This window comes from Chelon labrosus (genome assembly GCF_963514085.1).
Source record: "Chelon labrosus genome assembly, chromosome: 6".
Taxonomy (NCBI): domain Eukaryota; kingdom Metazoa; phylum Chordata; class Actinopteri; order Mugiliformes; family Mugilidae; genus Chelon; species Chelon labrosus.
The window spans coordinates 2,532,333-2,553,405 of record NC_140342.1 but is presented as its reverse complement, the minus strand read 5'-3'; the positions used below and the strand labels follow the sequence as shown (position 1 = coordinate 2,553,405).

Below are 21,073 nucleotides of genomic sequence, written 5' to 3'. Positions count from 1 at the left end.
TTTATAGTTGTGATCTTTATAGTTCGTGGGAGGTGTTTTTAGTGAGGTTTCCTTTTATGTCCATAACGTCTGTTTACATGTGTTTGGATGCCACATCTTCTGAAGCACAGCAAGACCTTATAATGCTGTGTAGGATATCAAGATATCAGTTCATCAAAATAAATATTTTTCAAAAACATATGCCACCTCAGAGTGAAGGTGGTGTGGTTTAAGCTAAATCCTGTTATTGATCTTGTGAATAGAACCTCATCTTCCTATCCGCCTTCCTCTACAGTTTCGGGTGGTGACAGCTCCGTTTCATCACGTTGGATTTGCAGACTTCTGGCTGGCTGACCAGCTGAACTCTCTGGTGATGGTGCTGATGGATCTGGAGTACATGATCTGTTTCTACAGTTTTGAACTGAACTGGCAAAAACACGACGGACTCATCGAAAACGGTGAGACAGAAATATAAAATGTAACTTGTAAAATATAAAATGTAACACAACTGTTGTGAGTTACTGTGTATTTCAAAGCTGTGATAAGCTGTGGAATGATATAGATGCATCATAACATGACTGACACTCTCTTGAATGTCATCTGTTCAGGCAACGGTGTGTGTAATTCCTACTCCTATGGCGTTCGTGCGGTGATCAAGTGTCTTCCTGCTTGGTTCCGATTCGTCCAGTGTCTGCGACGTTACCGTGACACCAAGCGGGCCTTCCCTCACCTGGTTAATGCTGGGAAATACTCCACTTCCTTCTTTGTCGTCACCTTCTCTGCCCTGTACAGCACACATAAAGGTAGACACTGCTGTAAAGTCATTCAGTTTGACACCCTTTTGTAAAAAGAACAAGTTTGACGGTGATTTATAAATATATTCAATATATTTGCCTGTGGAAGGTTCCAGTTTTTATGCAAATAAAACAAGACTAGGTCTTATTCTCCACACTAAGAGAAGTAAAGTTAAAACAATAGACACACGTGTGTCACCACATAGGGCAGCACGGTGGCACAGTGGGTAGCGTTGGTGCCTCACAGCAAGAAGGTCGCTGGTTCAAATCCCCGGGGCGGAGGCCTTTCTGTGTGGAGTTTGCATGTTCTCCCCGTGTCTGCGTGGGTTTTCTCCGGGCACTCCGGTTTCCTCCCATCATCAAAACATGCTAGGTGTTAGGCACCGGTCAGGTTGGGCCACAGTGGCGGCGCGCGCGAGTGCAGCGGCTCAGGACCAACCCTCCATGTCTGACCATATGATACTTGTATAATATAATGACAAATAAAGGCTCTTTATCTTTATCTCTTTATAATGCAATTAAACAGCTCGACCTACCTCCAAAATGAGTGAACAGCTTTCTTAATTTAAACAAAAATTAATATTATGACCGTCATGAAGTTTTATTGCAGCACTTATGTATCAGACTGCGATACTTCTAGCTTTGTGTAACTGCAGAGATGATAGGATAAAACCATTCCTGAAGCTGTAGTGAGGTCACTTCCAGAGCAGTCTTAGTAATTGTGAAATGGAAGATGTGTTGAACTGCCAGGTCTCTTCCTAGAGTTGTCCCTGTAGAATCTGGTGTTTAAGGTGATGCACTGCTAATCTGCTGTGCTCTACTGGACAGCTATGGAGTCATGGTTAGAGATGCAACTTTCCAGCCATGCAGATTTGCATCTGTTTGTAGAGTAAGAACCTGAAAAAACTGCTCCTTAGGAACCTTGCATCACTGGCCACTGTTCCAATTGTGCTAACAGGGATGGGTTAAATGTGGAGAGCAAGTTCCTTGTTTGTGTAAATATACATACAGTGCATGGCAAATAAAGCTGGTCTGATCTGAGCTAGTAGGTTCTTGGAGACCAAATCCCTCTGAATATCTGTGGGGAAAACTCAAGTTTTGGTCCATATTTTTGGTTTTGGTCCCAACCACTTGGCCCCGCCTGCGCTGTATGCTGTTGCCCACTTTCCTGAGCATGCCCACTGCCTCTTGTGTGTACAAATGGCCATATGTGTAAAGCATATAGTACAATAAAGTACCTTCTTTCTTTCTTAAAGCAATAGTGTGATTGGGGCCCGAATCCCTGAAAAAGTGACTATCAATTACTCTGCCATACCATCTAACTGATCTTGGCATCTTTTCTCCTCCTCAGGTGCAGCCCCCGCTGAAGCCCAGATATTCCTCTATTTGTATATCGGCTGTTTAGTGGTCAGCTCATGTTACACACTGGTCTGGGACCTGAAGATGGACTGGGGCCTGTTTGACCGCAATGCAGGAGAAAATACTTTTCTGAGAGAGGAGATAGTCTACCCACACAAGGTATTTCTCCACACAAGATGACATAATCCTTTCACTACCTGATAATATGATCTGTTATGTACGCTGTATTATTCTTGCTCTCTGTCTCTCCATCCAGGCCTATTACTACAGTGCCATAGTGGAGGATGTGCTCTTGCGTTTTTCATGGATTTTAACTATCTCACTCAGCACACTCCTTGAGTCAGATAACATCGCTGACATATTGGCAACAGTACTGGCTCCATTGGAAGTCTTTAGGTACTCAAAATCTGTCTATTTTCTAACTTTTTCCATTATCGCCATCCTTTTCTTTTTCCTCTCCCTTTACTTTTCTCCTGAGTATGTCTTTCTAGTCTTGTTACTCTCCTCATGCAGATTATTAATGCGGTCTCAGACACAAATGTTGCGGTCCTCCTTTCTAAACTGTAAGAAATACAGCCAAGAGAAAACTGAATGAGTCAATGTTTTTCCTTCCCAGGCGCTTTGTGTGGAACTTCTTCCGACTGGAGAACGAACACCTGAATAACTGTGGTGAGTTCAGGGCCGTCCGAGACATCAGTGTGGCTCCGCTCAATGCCGATGACCAGACACTGCTGGAGCAGATGATGGACCAGGAGGATGGCGTCAGGAACCGTCAGGGCAAGAAGCACTGGAAGAGGAGCTACAGCATGAGTCTACGGAGGCCACGACTTGCTTCACAGTGAGTATTAACCTATGATTCATAATCACCCTACTACCCAATTTGCACTTAATAATAATCAGTGTTTTGTGTCATCATCTATTCCCCAAAGCCTTGCCTACTTTTATATTTGATGTTAACTCAGACCACTTACTGAAGGCAAACATGGCAGTGTACACACTGTAAATGTTAAATTAATTGGTTTCTGTGAGTCTAATATCATCTGAGGACAATAAAGAGTTAATCCAAAATGAGAAAAAAAAAATGGCTTTCAATTCAAAAGGGAAGCAATGACATCCCTCAGTCATTCATATTCCAATAATAATGATGCTTTATATTCAAATAATAAGCAGATAACTGACTAATACTAAGAATTAGTAACAGTCTCATTTTTATTTCTGCAAGGCCTTGTTAGCGTAGCTGCTAGCCAAAATAGCCAGTGCCACATGACATTTAATGTCAACAGCCAAGATAAATAGAAAGCAAGGATCCTGCAATAAGATCAAGGGTCACTGTTGACAAACTAACCCCACAAAATATGTTTTTAGGTTATGTTGCTGGTACTGACATGGTACCGATAACACAGTGCCTTCACACAGACAGAAATATTATCTTTCTGCTTGTGAAACAGTTGGAGGTCCAGAACTAAATTTCTAGTTTTGACTGTTGAAATGAACGTGAATAAAGATGTATGTCTGTGCATACTGCGGGCAGGTAGTTAGACAATGTACACTATACCCTGATATAACTAATTCAGTGTATGTTATATCATAGATTTCAGTCCATGTTGATTTACTGGTGGTGCTGCAGTACTGTTGTCACTTTGATAAAGATGTCAGACAGTAGTGACCTTTTTCAAGCTATGATCTGATTTTATGCTGCATACGGCATGAGTCAGCAAACAGCAGGGTACTGTCTTGTTTTGTAGAAGCACATTGCATTTCCTGTGACTACTTTATACTAAATGTCAACTTGTGTTTTTCCAGTTAAATGTTTTGAACATGATCTTCAGTTGGGAATGTATAGTTTGCAACCCATGGCTATTGTCTGATGATGATTACATTCTGCATTCATATCCAGAGATCTGTTCAGAGATTACATCAGAAGCATTGTGTTTACTCGTTCAGTGATTGTTAATGACATAACAGGTATCTATTTCAATGTAAATCTTTAAGAAGAAATCTAAAGTGAAGTTGAACCACTGTTTTTTTGCTTTCCTTATGTTCAGTGTTTCCCATGCATTGAAACCAAGCTTATACAAACAGTGACTAAAATGTGTAATGCCAGATCGTTATGCTATCTTGTACCTTCCACTCATGTGGACCTTTGAACAGAATATTCAGCACACATTGTGCAGCTATTTCTAAAACCGTGTGTAAAGGTTTTGGTAAGCCTTTACTTGTGCAGTGCAGGTATGGAGGTCACTGTGAGCTGAATGCAGACGTAAAGAGTGAAACAGTAAAAACACTAACCAAACAGAAGGTTAGGCTGATGTTCCAGTCTAAAAAAAAAAATCACTCTGTAACAGTGTTCTCCCTCTCCTCCCTCTTCAGGTCCAAGACCCGTGACACCAAAGTCCTGATAGAGGACACAGACGATGACTCCTGACATCAGGCCACGCCCCTCGCCTGGGTCCAGAATTTATTCAAAGGAGGAAACTCCGCCTCCTAAATAAGGAATTACCCAGCGAGAGGGCGTTGAACTCTCAACTAAGGATGAGTGTTAAACTCTCACGCCTACATAATCTTTTCTCCAATGCATGAGCCTTTGCTTGGGTACAAAACTTTTTCAAGGGAAAAACTTTCTCCTCTTCAACTACCAACCCAGCTATGTGGCCATCCTACCTTCAGTAATAACCAAAGGTGGGCCTATCACTTAAACTCTACCTTACTCAAGCAGTGGGTGAAACATTTCTCTTTGACACCAACAGCCAACAGTGGTGGTCTGTTTAACTACGCCTACATGTCAGCCATTGCTTGGGCTCTCCTCAAAGCCTCCGCCTACCATGAACAATGCAGCTAAATGAAATGCAAGCTGATCATCCTGACATGAATTGTCCCTGTGCCCTCTCTGTGCCACACATCTCCCACGCAGGGAGAGGCTGGCAACTTCAAGCTACTGCTGTTCTTTAGATATTACACTCCTACACTCCCGGCATCCAGGTAATGCTCAGACAGAGGCCTTGAATAAATTATTTACTATTGGCACCTCAAGACATTTGAAGACACCCTCTAATTTGAATGAACCAGAAGCTTTTTGTCCACATCAGATTTATAAAGGAAGTTATGGCGACAACAGACAATGCGGACGACCAATTTGTGATGTCAATCAGTCACTGGCTTGACTCCCCTGTGCTCTTCAGCTTAACCAGTTAAATCATCACAGAGCTGCCTACCTGCACCTTACATGCTTTAGAGACACACAACACAGAAACATGCACTTTGTAGGAAAAGTGAATTGGAACCGATTGCCTATCGTGTTTACACACACAAACAGTGATTTTATTATATTTCATTCTTCATGGAGGTGCATCACTTATTCTTTTTCAGACCTTGGGAAGAACACATGCACATATACAGACTAGCAATTATTTGTGACTGTGGTTGTAAATATGTGACAGACCAAAGTAGAAGGTGAAAATATTCAGAAAATATCGAGTAGAAAAAAAAAACAAAGTGAAGTACTGCGTGCTGACTGAATGGAACAGCAGCAGCAATGACTGTTCAGCTGTGGAGCTGAGAAGGAATTTTACTTTTGTTTTTGGAAAAAGATGAAGCCCATCTTAATCATCCTGCAGTGACTCCTACCTTCCCTGTGTGGAAGCAAAAACATCCTCCACTGGGAAATGGTTCTGCTGAATGAATGTGGACTTATTTGTGTACATATGAATGAAGAGATGCCTCATCACCACCTGTCAACTCATTTGGGATTTGGGATGAGTTCCACGGAATTTTTATTTTGTCCCCTGAAATCTTGATTGACCAACTGAAGACTGTTTGGAAAGTGTAACAATAATTATTTCTGGTTGTTTGAAATGTGGCCATGATGAAAGGAGAAGAGGTCACCTGTCTGTCACCTACTCGTCCAAACTGTCACAGTCAAACGGATGGTGTTACACAAATTCCAGTGGTGTGGCTTTTGGACGGAATCTATTTGACTACAGATACGCTGGTGTAGCTCAGGTTTAACAGGCAGTTAAGAAATGACATGTTTGCCTTGACACAAAGTCTATTTAATGTATTTGTTTAGTTTATAATTAGAAGTCTACTATACATTCTCATGTAGTAACAGGGAGAACCAGGCCTATTAACCAGTTAATACACACTCAGAACCTACTTTGTTTGCTTGTTGTATTGATAGATTCATCATTATGTACAGTACATTTCTGCAGTGTTCCAGGCAGTCTCTGCTGCTCTAATGTTCTGGTCTCCATTGCGAATGTTGCTTTCATTCACCAGGTAACAGCAATACTTTTACTTTGCTGTTTTTCCAATGGCAGCTTAACATCAAACAGAAAATGATCAAAAACTGCATTTAATAATTGAATGAAAGTGTTTTTTTTTTTCTATTAAAAGTTTAATCAGAGCAGCAGAGTGTGTATGACATGGTCATGTACTGTACATTATGCTAAATTGATCACGAGTCACTGTTGTTGGCATCAGGTAGTTTTTAAGTCAGTCTTTACTAGGTATCTGTTTCCTACAGTTTATCTAAAAAGCCATTATTTGAATACCAGCATTTATACCAGATGTGATGGTAGTCTTTTATAATGGCTGGTAGTTCAGAGCCTTGGCTGTGGTTTGTCTCTGTGTGACTGTCAACCAACAACCAACATCACATCATCTGCATACTGACAAACTCATTTCAAGAACTCGTTGTCATTGTGTCAACACTTCAAGCTTTAGTCTCAGTCTGTAATGCCAAAGCATTAGAGCCACGAAATGAAATCATTTTCTTTTGTTTCCTAAAGACAGGTAGTTGTGGTTACACTGGAGAAAATGACTATTTCTTAATGTTTCTAATAGAGAGAAGGTAATAGTTTTGTTGCTGTCTTTCCACATTCCAAAAACAGGCTGGCACACTTGCGGTGTGTTGCTACTTGTCCCAACATCAGCTCATTTTGTGGTAGTAGTAACAGTTTAAAAGCAAATTAAAATGTATACAGCATTCCTTTTGTGGAATTAGTTAATACCGCTTATGGATGCAGTTTGATGTGACTGACTTCAGACATCCTTCAGTGAGTCCCCAGTCCCAGAGCAATAAGAGCCTCTCAAGGAGTGTGTGTACTTTAATGCCAAACTTTATCGTCCTGATTTTTCCTTGTCTTTCCACAGTGTCTAACACTGCTAGAGTTTTAGTTTTAATCATCATGTTTTAGTGGTGCTTTGACTGAATAGGCAGTAGAACAACTATTTGAGAACTCGGATGTGGAATGCATCAGAACAAATAATTTGTTGATTATACTTTCTGTGTTGTGTTTTTAATTTGATCCATTTTGAATCGTCTTGAGCTTTAGAGAGACAAATGAGAGCGCTGTTATTATTGTCAATGTCTTCATTTCTTAAAGTTTTGTATTGATTTGAAACCTAAACCTAAACCCCTTATTGTTGGTATTTTGCTTCAAGTATCAGCAGAGACAAACAAATATGCTACATTCAACAGGATATAGAAGATTGTAGTCCGTTAGTAATACCAAATACAGTAAAGTTAGCTTGGTGGTCTTTATTTTCTGTCTTCACAACTTTATTGACAGAAGTGTTGTGAAATGGAGAACAGAATGATAGTGGATGTATACGTAACCATAACCAAAAAAATGGACTGTGACTGTCAAGCTACAAAAGCTTCAAATCAAAATATCTGCTACATATAGTTTGCTCGATCACTTTTTATTGCTGCCAGGCCTTTATGATGCCACCATACAGGAAGATGTTCAGTAATGTAAGATGACAATCAGTGTTTTGGCAGTTAAGAAAGTAGCTCCAGGTTCTTAATAACTTGTTTTAAAGTGACGCTATAAAGTGAAACAAGGTGGCTGTAAAGTCTTGAAGATGCACTGAACTGAAAACATTATCCCTTTCACTAGATCTGTTGTCCTGCTTCAATACTAGAGTACTGTTGGTGACACTGAGCATTAGTATAAAATATAACCCCGGATACATTTCCCTGCCTTCTTTCTTGCAGTGATTTGTTTTAGTACACTGGTGTCTTTGAAGCTGGTGTTAATTTTCTTTCAGTGAGGATAACATATAAAACTGAGTATTACATTTAGGCTTCAGTGCTCAGGATTTTTCTCTCCGTCACAAACTAACACCCACAGATGTCTACAAAAACAAATGAGGACAACTAGATTGTCCTCCTGTAAATATCCTTTAATCAGAGAGCATTCCTGTGTTTGGGACTTTTATTCGTTAATCCCTCAGGTTTCCATGTTGACACACAAATAAAGTTAAAGCCACTCTTCCGTTATAAATAGCATATTCCACAGCGGCAGGTGAGAGGGGGATGAGACGTGATTAAGATTAGTACTCAGGATATTGTGGGCACATTAGCACCATAGCCTGCTAATTCTCAATCTGTGTGTAGGCTTCCTGACTGCCTGTCATCCAGCCCCGTGCTTTTTTTTTTTTTGTGAAAAGTTATTTTCTGTATGTACTCTGAAAACTGACCCCATGAATATATGTTTACTTCTTATAGGAGTACACCCTGAGTCCTGCTTTATATTTTAAATGTGCATCCAGACCCAGGAAATGGACCAAATAATAAGGTTTCTTTTAATCTATTGTGTATCCCATTTTTTTCAGTAATCTTAACATTTAAGCTGCAGGCAGCCTGCTTAGTTTGGACCATGTCACACTGGGTTTATAAGATAGTAATAATATGCACCTTTTTAATTCTCCTTCTACATTCCAGATGATCACATGCACTTCTGTTAAACCCAAAAAATACTGATTTTCGATGGTGACAGACAGGTGAAATCCTTCTCCCGTTTTCCACCAGTAGAGAGTATGCCTGGGTATCAGCCCTGTGTATTATTTTGGTACAGTGTACTCTTATATGTTGGTATCAGAGTATGAAAACAATAACCTTGAATGTCTGCTCAAATTTTGGTGTTTGAATGACACTTAATGATTACATTTACAAGATTTGAAACATTTTTCTGCTGCCCTATGGAAAAAAAGAGATTGTATGGAAGCCATGTCAATGTTTGATCAAGAGAGGTACTGAATCTTTGGTGTTATATTGCCACTAGTATCAAAGTGTGTTTGAATACCCAGCCATAGGCAAGAGTGGTGGAATCTGTTGAGCCCAACACAAGTTCTTTCAGAATGTCGTAGGAATGTTTAAATACAACACTGTCTGTTTTCTTCTGACAAGTTCACTTTACACTGTACCAACTGATTCTGACCAGATCTCACTAAAACTTGAGTGTCCAGCCTCGATGGGATTAGACTGCAGAATATGTTTGTCTGATAATATGGTCGTTGTCAGCTGGAGAGAGCTAAACAAATACATTTGCGCAGTAACCCAGCAGGCAGCTGAAAGCATCAATAGGAAAACAGTTGTTGCTGAGGCCTGAGCTGAGATCACATCCAGCAGCACTGTCTGCTCTTCCAGCCTCCTCTGGAAGGTTTTAGTTTTATCTCTAAACAAGCGATCTCCTGAAGTCTGATCTTTGAAACCATTTGCTGTTTGCTGATCCCACCCCCACACAACTGTGTGTTGTCTTATTTGTCTTGAACACCTGATGGTCATGAGTTCTCATAGATACACGTCCATCATCATCATCCTCCAGTGCTCTCTTGACCTCTGGGTCTGCAGATTAGAAATAGAACCACTTAGCGCACCAGGATCCAGGGACATGATTTATTTTAGAAATATTTTATGACCTTCCTACTCCATTATAAACGTTTTTCATTTTTGAAGGTAATTTGGTGTATTTGACTTGGACGTATATCACGATATAAGACATTTCATGCTCAGTGATGGTCCAAAGCTTTCTCAGTGTGGAGCATAAAGAACGTTGTGAACATAATACTTAAATCGAAATTCTCTGACACCCGTATTTTAACTAGAATAAAATGAAGACGTTTATAGGATTGAATACCCAGAGAGAGCATTCTGATCCACATTGTGACCACACGTGTAACACAGAGCTGTTGATTATACAATACATTATATATTGATGAACACATTGATTAGAAGCATTGTATAATCAGTGACTGTGCTGTGGGTGTTGTCTTGTATGTACAGTAGCAGCATTATGCTACAGAGGTGCCTGGTTCACCAACCCCTGTTACATTTTTTTTCAGTAAAAACAGCTAAAGCTCAAAAGTGGTGTCTGCAAGTCTTTCTTTCTCACACATTTCTTAAATAATTATATAAACTTCACTGGTTTAACTAAATGAAGTCCTGACAAAAAGAACATCTCATCCATATACTGACAATACATGTCACATTTTTTACTTTGCCCCCTTATACAGGTGTAAAATGAGGCTACAATATTTGTTGAACTTCATAGAGATTAAACCAAGGATTGTTTAGGCTTGGCAACAGTTAAGCAAATGTTAAAGTTATCAGCATTTCACCACCACCATCATCATCATCCTAAAATATCAATATGAACTGAATAAAATATTTGTCATCCTTAACTCTCAGGTTTATCTGAGGAATCTTAGCAGCTGAATGATGGTTTCCTGTACAATCCTTGCACAAATTTTAAATCCAGCATGGGAATGGTGGACAATGCAAACAGAAGAGAAAACTAAAGAGTTAAGTAATTTAGTCAGTAGTAACCTAAAAAAGAAAAAAACTTTTTTGGTTCGTCTGAAGTTTTGTTCTTTTGTCTGAGGCGCCATAGAGGCTTCAGAGAGGCTGATGGCTGATGGTGACCAGCAGGGGGAAATGTTGAGCAACTTTCTGCATATGGCTTCAAATCAAGTGCACCTATTCATGGGTTTCATCAGGTCCCTTTCCACAGGTGTTTTAATCAAGCACCATGCAGCCTACATTCATAATCTAGGTGCTTGATTTTAAACACCTGTGGAAAGGGACCTGGTGAAACCCATGAATAGACTGGATATATACACAAATGCACAAAAACACACAAGAGAGATGATTGGAGATGCAAAGAAATGCTAAAATGTGATATAGCAGCCACTAAATGATACAAAACAAACATAAAGTGACTACGCAAATGGGCTAAATGAGTTAAAGAAGACTGTAAGCCTCATTGCTCTTGTGTTTGAGAGGTGGGATGCTCCGGGGCCCTTCAAAGTCCCTTGATCCCTTCACAGTGACACAGAGCAAATCCTAACCTGTGTAACTTTTGATTGGTTCCCTATCACCTGAAGCTAATTCAACCTTAGAAAAAAAATGGTCCTTACACAGACGTACAACTACACACCCACCCACACACACACACACACACACACACACACACACACCCCACACACACACACACCCTCCCTCCATCCATTGGCAGCCGGTATCTTCCCCCTCTCTCCAGCAGCGGCCCGCTGGCTACAGTGAAATGAAACCGGACCCGAGTGCGACATGAACGGACCTCAGCTCAGTGAACTCCCCGACGACTCGGAGCAGCTCAGTCCGCACGTGAGCCGCCTGAGGGGGAGCGCGCTGCTGGCCGCCGAGCTGTCCGCTGTCAGGACGTTCACCGACGCCTTTCTTCTAAAGTTTCTGCGGGCCAGAGACTTCGACGCGGAGCTCTCTCTGAAGGTGCAGCACCGCCACCACACTGCCGCCCAGAACACAACACAAATCAGTTCAGCGAACTGAAAGTCTTACAGAGTCCAGGAGCGCGTAGGCTGGATTAAACAGGAACTGGACCGTAACTTTAAGGAAAGTCTGGAGGCTTTTGCCCTTCATTTTAGTTTAGTGGGGGATTGTTGTGGTTGTATTTACATTGTCATTCGGTCATTTTAGCGAGCAGCAGAGTTATTGGTAGACTTTCACCTCTTTAGAGCCGTATGGTAATCATGATTTAGAGGCATATGTAACCGCTGCGGGGCTTGTAGCCAAAACTTGAAAACCATTTTGAACAATATTAAAGTCAGTGTTTTTATTGTGTTATAGGACAGGAGTTGCTGAGGGGAACTTTTTATCTGCTCAGGTTAACCTGAGCCACTTACCTACAGGCTCATGTAAATGATCAGTTCATTATTCTCCCTCCTCACGTTTATTCGTTTGAGAAAAGAACAGTCTCAGAATACAAACTAAATTCTTCAGTAAGCACCATTGTTTTTGGGAGTGTGCAGCCCCTGCAGACTGTGCCTCCTTTCTCTTGTTAGCTCTCTACCCTTGGGTATTACTGTACTGAGATGTATGAACATAAACCACCAGCATTTTACTATAATGCTCCTGGTATTATGATACAAATGGCATTTATGACTATGTCACATCTTCAAACTGTAAGACTAAAGCATTGAACCTGATTATATGTGAAGCATCTATTCAAGGTAGTTTGGACCCCAAATTGATTTTATTTTGCCCACTTACAAATGTAAGTGGGCAAAATAAAATATGTATTTACAGTAACCGCAGTCCTTACTGGTTACACTACAAAATAATATTAATAATAATATTTTACATATAAAGCAAATGGTAAACTGTGCATTTAATATATAGCTTACCCAGCTGCAGTAATAACACTAATAACCCTAGATAATCCAGTAATTTAACGGTGAAGCAGTCACAGGCCTTTTTAGTCGAACATTTTTGATGCAGGTCCTTTGCTGCAAGTGTAGTATCTCTACATAGCTGGTGCTGAGTGTTTCATTTGAATGTTCTCTAATTTAGTTTGAATCAACAATAAATGACTGCTAAAAATTTTTGTTTCAAAACAACTATTTGAGAACTCGGATGTGGAATGCATCAGAACAAATAATTTGTTGATTATACTTTCTGTGTTGTGTTTTTAATTTGATCCATTTTGAATCGTCTTGAGCTTTAGAGAGACAAATGAGAGCGCTGTTATTATTGTCAATGTCTTCATTTCTCAAAATTTTGTATTGATTTGAAACCTAAAGCTGATGTAGCTTTTTTCCAGCTAGGTTTAAATTTCTCCATGGCGATTGCTATTGTTACTCTATGGAACTAATATTCCCGTAGCATAAATCTTTCCCCTTATTGTTGGTATTTTGCTTCAAGTATCAGCAGAGACAAACAAATATGCTACATTCAACAGGATATAGAAGATTGTAGTCCGTTAGTAATACCAAATACAGTAAAGTTAGCTTGGTGGTCTTTATTTTCTGTCTTCACAACTTTGTTGACAGAAGTGTTGTGAAATGGAGAACAGAATGATAGTGGACTTATACGTAACCATAACCAAAAAAATGGACTGTGACTGTCTACACCACTAGCAGAGTGACTTAGCAATTAACTCACCAGCTGCAACTATTCACCGACTGTGAGTATAATCGCTACAAGAAAAGCTTCAAATCAAAATATTTGCTACATATAGTTTGCTCGATCACTTTATATTGTTGCCAGGCCTTTATGATGCCACCATACAGGAAGACGCTAACAGTTGCTAAAAGTTTTTGTTTCAAAAAGCATGGTGTGTCTGTTGCGCTTAATAACGCTGGACATTATAGAACTAGTGTTCAGTTGTGGTAATACAGTGGTAATATAATAAAAAGGTTAATTTGTGCCTCACATGACCTCCAACCCTGACTGTGTATGAGTTGCTAAAGTTGCCATCCAGAACACATCTGCCAGTCTGTAAAGGGTGAGAATTACTCAGGCAGCATCACCTGGGTATCTTGTCTTGTAGCGGGCATAACGTCAAAAAGGTGAGGGCATTTAGCAGATAGTGAAATATGATACACAAGCGGGATTGAGTACACACTGCAGCTATTTCTGTTTGTTTTCTGTCCAGTACAGCAACATGATTCGGCTCCTGTCTGTGGACTGTTGCTTTAGGACTTTTGTCCTTGTTGGCCAGTAGAGTTGTTGACTGCATTAGGAAATTCTGCGAAAGATAATATCCTCTTTAAAAACGTAACAACCTGAGCTGTTGTTATTATTGTACTTGTGTTACAGCATTCTAAAAGGTCAAAATGAATGCCACCATACTTCCTCATATGTTAAGTGTGTCTGTGTGTACCTTATAAGATTGCTTATGGGGTGGCTGCATGTAAAACTGCCTCTCCACAGGAAGGCTGAGTTGCTTGTTTTCAATGAAGGCAGCAGAGGCTCTGCCAAGTGGGTCAAAGCTATGCAGTTTTGATACTCACAGACATAAAGTCAGACTCCCAGCACTTAAATGGCTGACAGATGAATGGTGTGTATTTTTTTATTTCCAGTTCTGGCAGCAAGATTATTTACTCTCAGGGTTTGGCCCAGATAACATTGGATTAAAGGTTACTAGGTCTGAAGATTTGATCTGTGTCCTTGGAGCTCATAGCAAACAGAAAGTAGCAGTGCTGCAGCCACGTGCACAGGTGAGGACAGATACAGTAGAATCCTTTGAATTCCCTAATGTCCCTGAATTTGTCCTGTGCAGCTCCTGCTGAACTACCTGCGATGGCGGAAGGAGAGTCCTGAAATCAGCACCTGCCTGTCTCCCTCCTCCGTGCTCGGCCTCCTCAACACATCATATCACGCCGTCCTCCCGCAGCGCGACCACACTGGCAGCAGGGTTCTCATCTATAGGATTGGTCAGTATATGGTGTGTGTCATGAATGGATTGCAGAACATGACTTCTGGGCACAGGCCCAGGGGCCCAAGGGGAGAAAAATGAGTAAAATAAACCCATAAAGAAAGTCAAAACGTCCAGAATTCCTAAATGAACAGATCTGAGTAAAACCACTGCAAAGAAACACAAATGCTTGTTGCATAGAAAGATTTGCATATTGGCCACAGACGGACTGAACCAAGTCAAAAGAGATGCAAAATTATTCAAAGGTACCCTGTGAAACTATCTGACCACTAATTGCACTGTTGTTGGTCACACTCCTGATGATGGCGTCATAAGATTTCACTGAGGAATGTGAAAAAAATAAAATAAAACTTAGGGACGGCAATGTTCCAAGACATGTTGCAATTTGTCAGCAAAAGAGCAGTTGATAAAGGGTGTTATCTAGCACACATGCCATGGATATATTCTTAGAAGGTGGTACTTATGTCAAATATGGCTGTGGTCACCAGAATGAAAACTGCTTGCCCACTGCATGAGGCAGTAAGGTTTTCTAACTTAGATGTTGGTTGTGCATGCTCTACATCTCACTGCACATGCTCTTAAGACTTTACACTGTGATGACGTCTTGATAAAACTCACTTTCTAGGCTCACATTTGAAGCCTTCATGGATTTTAGACTTTGGTGTCCTGACAGCAGTTGTACAGTTTTACAGATTTTTTTTAGCAGCAGGGAATTTTTGTTGCGATACCATGAAGCACCACCGGGCTAAATGACAAACTAAGTGGCAGTGTTGTTACCAACTTTCCTAATACACCCATGACACATCATGACGCATGCATCTAAGATCATCAGTACATCAAATATGCATTTAGTGTGCTTTACTGTCAGTTTATCCCAGTGTTAACTCATGATATAATATGGAGAAAAAAAAAGATTCCACTCCCAACAAGGTTGATTTTAACACTTTTAAGGCTGTAGGACGGCTAAAAAACACACTGACTGTGAGTTGGTCAAAAATAGTGAATGTAAGCATCCTGAAACACGGAGGGTACCTTCAGTGTCCATACAGCATTGTCGATGGAGAAAATGACCAGAAAATGCACACAGCAGTAAACATTCTATACAGTAATAGCACAGAATTGCATGACTAGTAGTAGATAGGAAATTAGAGGGCAAGAGCTCTGTGCCAGAGAAAAGAAAGTGGAGGATGCGAGAGAGGAGAGAGAAGAAAGAAGGAGGACATTTGTTTGGTGCATCGTCCCCCAGCAGCCTAGGCCTATAGCAGCATAACTAAGGGATGGTTTAGTCCAGCCCTAACTATAAGCCTGATCAAAAAGGAAAGTTGTTTACAAAACAATCAGAAAGAGTCCCCGGTTAGGTTAGTTTACCACTCCTGAATGTGCTGTTGTACACCTGATATACTAATGCTTGCCAGTTGAGACAGTGTGTCAACGTAATAGGACTTTACTTCTCGACATGTTCTGTCACTTTTAACACAATAGAATGGCATACACTCCACAGGATATCAAGTTCCAGTAATCTAATGATTTCCTCAGCACTGAAGCAAATCGGTAGCATTTGGCTGAGATAGATACCCTAGAAATGACTCAGTGGCAGTGACCACTACTAGCATGCTAACACTGCCTTGAAATGGGGCTGCCTGCACAAGCTGAGTACCTTTCTGTGGTATTCACATCCCCGTAAGAGGACATTTTCACTAAGGCCTCAGTTCTTGAGTTGTGGCCTGTTTGCTGATATCTTCAGAAGTGGTGGACTTGAATAGAAAGTTAATTTAGTGTCATTTACCTAATTTAAGTCATACAGTAATACATCTGAGGAAAATGTCAGTATTCCCAGCAACCTTATCCTTTCATGATGCTTTTGCATACATGAAGTTACCAGGTTGTTAGCTTGCTCAACAGTTGCCCAGCACCGTTGTTCACAGGGTGGCTCCTCCATCTACCACATTTGTGCTCACGAAATCTCATGTCGTAACCTCAAGCAGCACAACGGTGCTGGTAAATGAGATTCAAGAAGGCAACCCTGTTTGTTGCACAAAAAAACTGACACTAGTCAAGTACTTGAAATAAAGAATGCATTTAACAGAATATTACACAGGTCCCTATGCTTCAGAGATTTTTTCTGCTGACACTTAGTGAAACTTGAGGACTCATTCCACTGATGTGCAGTAACATCAGTGTGTTCTTCTTCCTGTCTGCAGGGCAATGGAACTCAAAAGACTGGTCGGCGTTCGAGGTCTTCAGAATCAGCATGATGACATCAGAGATCATCTCCAGGGAGACAGAGACACAAAGGCGGGGTGTAAAGGCCATATTTGACCTTCAGGGGTGGTGTTTAGGCCACGCCCTGCAAATTAACGCTTCCCTCGCCAGAAAGATATCCTCTGTACTTTCGGTAGGCCTAAAATCGCACTATGCTATGCAGATGATGACCAACACTTTTCGTGACAATTATTCTGCAGCTTTGTTCTACTACACACTTATTAGTATGTCTTATTCTCATTGTACATCAATAATCTGAACTAGATCTCATTTTCTGCCCATTTGTCTTTTCTTAGTTCTGCTCAGGATCATGTTTACTATAAACTACTGTTACCAGTGTTTTGTTGCAGTTACAAACAAGTCTATTAAGATATACACTGCCTGGCCAAAAAAAAATAGTCACCACCTGGATTTAACTAAGCAAATAGGTACGAGCCTCCTATTGGACAATTAATGCATGGGGGATTATCTTTCAGCTGGCAACAAGTTATTTAACCCCAACTGATGCAATGAGTAGCTTCTCATTTCTTAAACAACCATGTCTAAAGACACATCCTGTGGCCGTGGAAAAGATGTTAGTCTGTTTGAGAAGGGTCAAATCACTGGCATGCATCAAGCAGAGAAAACATCTAAGGAGATTGTAGAAACTACTAAAACTGGGTTAAGAACTGTCTAACGCATTATTAAAAACTGGAAGGACAGTGGTCAGCTGACTACCTGAATATACTGAATGACCAGGTTATTCCATCAATGGATTTTTTCTTCCCTGATTGCAAAGCTAAAGGTGGCCCAACAAAATATTGGTGTGTGACCTTTTTTTTTTTTTTTTTTTTTGGTGGCGACTTTTATTTTGGCCAGACAGTGTATATCCAGTACATACGGTTGACAGATTAGAGGAAATAGTAGAATCTTCTGTGCTCCTTACGTTGATTATCCCAGTGTGTAGTCAAGTGAACTTGCTAAATGTGTTTTGTGCTTGTGCTTGTATGTGCAGGATGCTTTTCCACTGAAGGTTAGAGGAATTCATTTGGTCAACGAGCCGATGTTCTTCCGTCCGGTCTTCGCCATGATTCGGCCCTTCCTGCCAGATAAAATCAAACAGAGGGTCAGCACATTTTGTACTTCACACTACAAATATAGCAAACTCTGTCACCTCAGTCCTTACACTCTCTTTTATTCATAATGCATTTCTTTTCATTCATTCATGCATTGAAACTTGCTTCTAAAAACATGGCGTCTCTTTATCGTAGATTCATATGCACGGTGGTGATTTCTACGATTCTTTAAGTGACTTCTTCTCGCCACACATCCTGCCTCCAGAATATGGAGGGGCGGGGCCTGGTATAGAAGATGTGTGTCAGGACTGGACCAATCAGCTGCTTCAATCAGAGAACCTCCTGAAGAAGATTGCTGCACACCCAGCAGGTGACGTAACGTCTGAGGATGCAGATGACGTGAAGACTGAAGAACTCTCTGAAGGATGATGTTTGGAATTTTGGCCTCTTGGATCACGCATGGACAAGGCTGATATTTTTACTGTAACACTCTCTCTGGGATAAGCCCTCATCTCATGAGCACCGACCGTTCAAGTTGTTAGCTGCGCAGAGCGAGCTGAAAAGATATGGTTCATGTCTGTGCTGGTTTTATGCCTTATATACCACCGACCCATCTGATTGACTCCTTCATGTTACATAATACCAATATACACGTTTACTTTCTTTCCCAGAGTGAGATGAAGAGGCTGAAGGCAGTTTCATGTCTAGATCTGATGTGGAGTTTGCATATACAGAAGGTAGCCCACTTTAGGAGAACTACTGGAAATCAGTGGAAACTCAACTTACTTTAACTTTAAAAAATACTTAGTCACCTCTAAAGCTTACTAATTAACATTATATAGAGAAACAAAATCTTTACGTCACATGTGGGCCAAGGTTATTATAGTTAATTAATAAACTAAAAACTGAAACAGGAAATATCTGTCAGTTTGGTCAGATTTGTCAACACAACAAGCATGTGGAGGAATACATGCGTATGTTTACTGAGACTGTGATGTCTACATAATTAATGTTACCTACTTTAAACTAGCCCATGGTCAAACAACTCAGTGAGCAAAAAAAAAAAAAAAAAAGACAAGTGCTGGGTAGTCACAGTCATATTCCCAAGTTGTCTGCATTTTTCAAACTCCCCAATCCTCTCTTCTATTGTTTTTTCCACTCATGTATATACTTATTTGTTATGTGATCAGTGCAATGAAATGTTGTGGACGAGAGAACTGCACCGCTCAGCCATAAGTAGCACGACAAGTAAGAGCACAACAATACAAGTACTAAAATTTACAGCACATTTCCAAATGGTTGGTAAAAGTGGCAAGTGGCAGTTGCATTGCACATTGAAGCGTGCTGGCAGATAGTGTCTATATCTGCTAGATGGTAACAGAACAAAACAGAACAGTCTGTGTGTGGGGTGGCTGTGGTTGCTGATTATGCTAATCATACAAGCTGTAGTGTTTAAAACTGTCTGTGCTGCTGCTGTTATGGATACTGTAGATCTTAACTAGGGATGTCACAATACTAGAAGTTAGTTTGTACCAATACAATTGTACTTCCATGATACTCAAATCCAGTTCCTAAAGACAGAAAGAATGACTATCAAGTAAATGTAATTTTGTACCTTAGTCTTAGTTCGTCCCAGGACGTCCCTAGTACAAACTAATTATGACTGCTTTAGCTGCTTTTGCTCGTGGACTTTTCATTTCCGTTAATACATAGGTCCTTAATACGGTATTGTATAAATGAAGGAGTCTTTTGTGTTGTTGTTGTCGCCTCTTGACAATTATTACACTAAGCTAGGCTAACTGCGTCCTGACTTTAGCAGTAAAACACATCTAACTCTTAAGGAAAGTCTACAAAGCCTCTTCGCCACTCTGTTAAGACATTTTAAATGTTAATTTAAAAAATGGATTTTAATTTTGCTAATATCTGCTAGCTGCTCCGTGTTAGCATCTTGTTGAGCCGCCTCATCTCAAGCAAACGAATGGTATGTTTGAGAAACTGGATTTAAAGACAGGATGGTTTACTGTGTCACATCCATGTGGAAACAAATCTACCTGAAGGCCAGTTCATGATTTCTGAACTCGCATGCACAGATGACATGGATGACAATGTGAATGTCTAATCTATGTGTGTGAATGTCTAATGTAGGCAAGTTTTTTTTTTTCAGCAGTCTCTCTTGTTTTGTTGTTCCATAGTAGTTAATTATTAACTATTACAGTCTGTTGTCCAGTGGACCTCAGTGATGGATTGCTGCAAATTGAATACAACAACACATTACCTGGAGTCCAAGCAGTTTCCCAAATGTTGTGCTTTCATGACATGACAGATGATCATAAACCTTCTCTTCAACTCATCACTCCATACTTTCATTTTATCAGCCAGCCAAACCAGTCCATCCAGTCTTCTGTTTCCTTCCTGGTTGATTTTTTCATTGTAATGCCAACTGTGAGCTGCTCATGATGTTTTAATGATAATTTAAAACTGTGTGTACAGGTGTGAGGTTGATTCCTTCCACCTTTGAGTATTTTTAGACCAACATTATACCCCATATACCCGGGTATTTTAATAATGTGAATTTTCTGTAGCCTACTGCCTTTATTTTTTTTTTGTATTAATTGCAGCAAAATCAGAATGGGTTCATAATAAGAACATATACTTCTATATTAATAAATGTAATCCTTTGAATGAATGTAATTCTGAGGTGCTTGGGACACACTGAATATGTTGTTGTCATGTGTCATGTCATGATAATCTGAAGGACTGATCTGCCTCATGCCAGTCTATGGCTATGGCATAGCCATAGACTGGCCTGTGAAAAGACAGGCTTTTTCACTCTCATTAATGAATCAGTAGCATAATGGGCTCCAAATGCTGTTAATAAATTTGTCAAGGAACACACCAGACTCCTAATATTTTTTCATGAGTCTTTATTTTATGCTTATAGCAATGTTTTAAGCTTCTGTTCATAGCTTTTCTTCTTAAATTCCGTTGACAATAGTGCTTCAGATACTCTAATACAAGTCAAAATAATCATTAACGCTAAAAACCTTCTCTGATTACATTCATGTTATGAAACATGAAACCGAACTATACTTAAAATACATCTGTAGCAATGAAAAGATGATGTAGA

General features: G+C 40.2%; 2 protein-coding genes across 2 annotated transcripts in view; both read left to right on the top strand.

The window, feature by feature from the left end:
• Positions 1–10,386, top strand: part of LOC311490053 (xenotropic and polytropic retrovirus receptor 1 homolog) — a 39,182-nt gene extending 28,796 nt beyond the window's left edge. Inside the window, exons 11-16 of the mRNA XM_084547391.1 lie at positions 275–437; positions 588–782; positions 2,125–2,291; positions 2,389–2,528; positions 2,749–2,970; positions 4,503–10,386. Of these exons, the coding sequence (XP_084403517.1) occupies positions 275–437; positions 588–782; positions 2,125–2,291; positions 2,389–2,528; positions 2,749–2,970; positions 4,503–4,557 (942 nt within the window). The 3' untranslated portion in view covers positions 4,558–10,386. The remainder of the gene's footprint in view (positions 1–274; positions 438–587; positions 783–2,124; positions 2,292–2,388; positions 2,529–2,748; positions 2,971–4,502) is intronic.
• Positions 10,387–11,502: 1,116 nt separating this feature from the next.
• Positions 11,503–20,741, top strand: ttpa (tocopherol (alpha) transfer protein; the record flags this gene model as incomplete). The annotated part of the gene is made up of 5 exons (XM_084546968.1): positions 11,503–11,682; positions 14,474–14,627; positions 16,831–17,024; positions 17,886–17,996; positions 18,142–20,741. The coding sequence occupies 5 exons, from the start codon at positions 11,503–11,505 to the stop codon at positions 18,373–18,375; spliced, it is 873 nt and encodes a 290-aa protein (XP_084403094.1). The 3' UTR covers positions 18,376–20,741.
• Between the last annotated feature and the right edge of the window lie 332 nt (positions 20,742–21,073).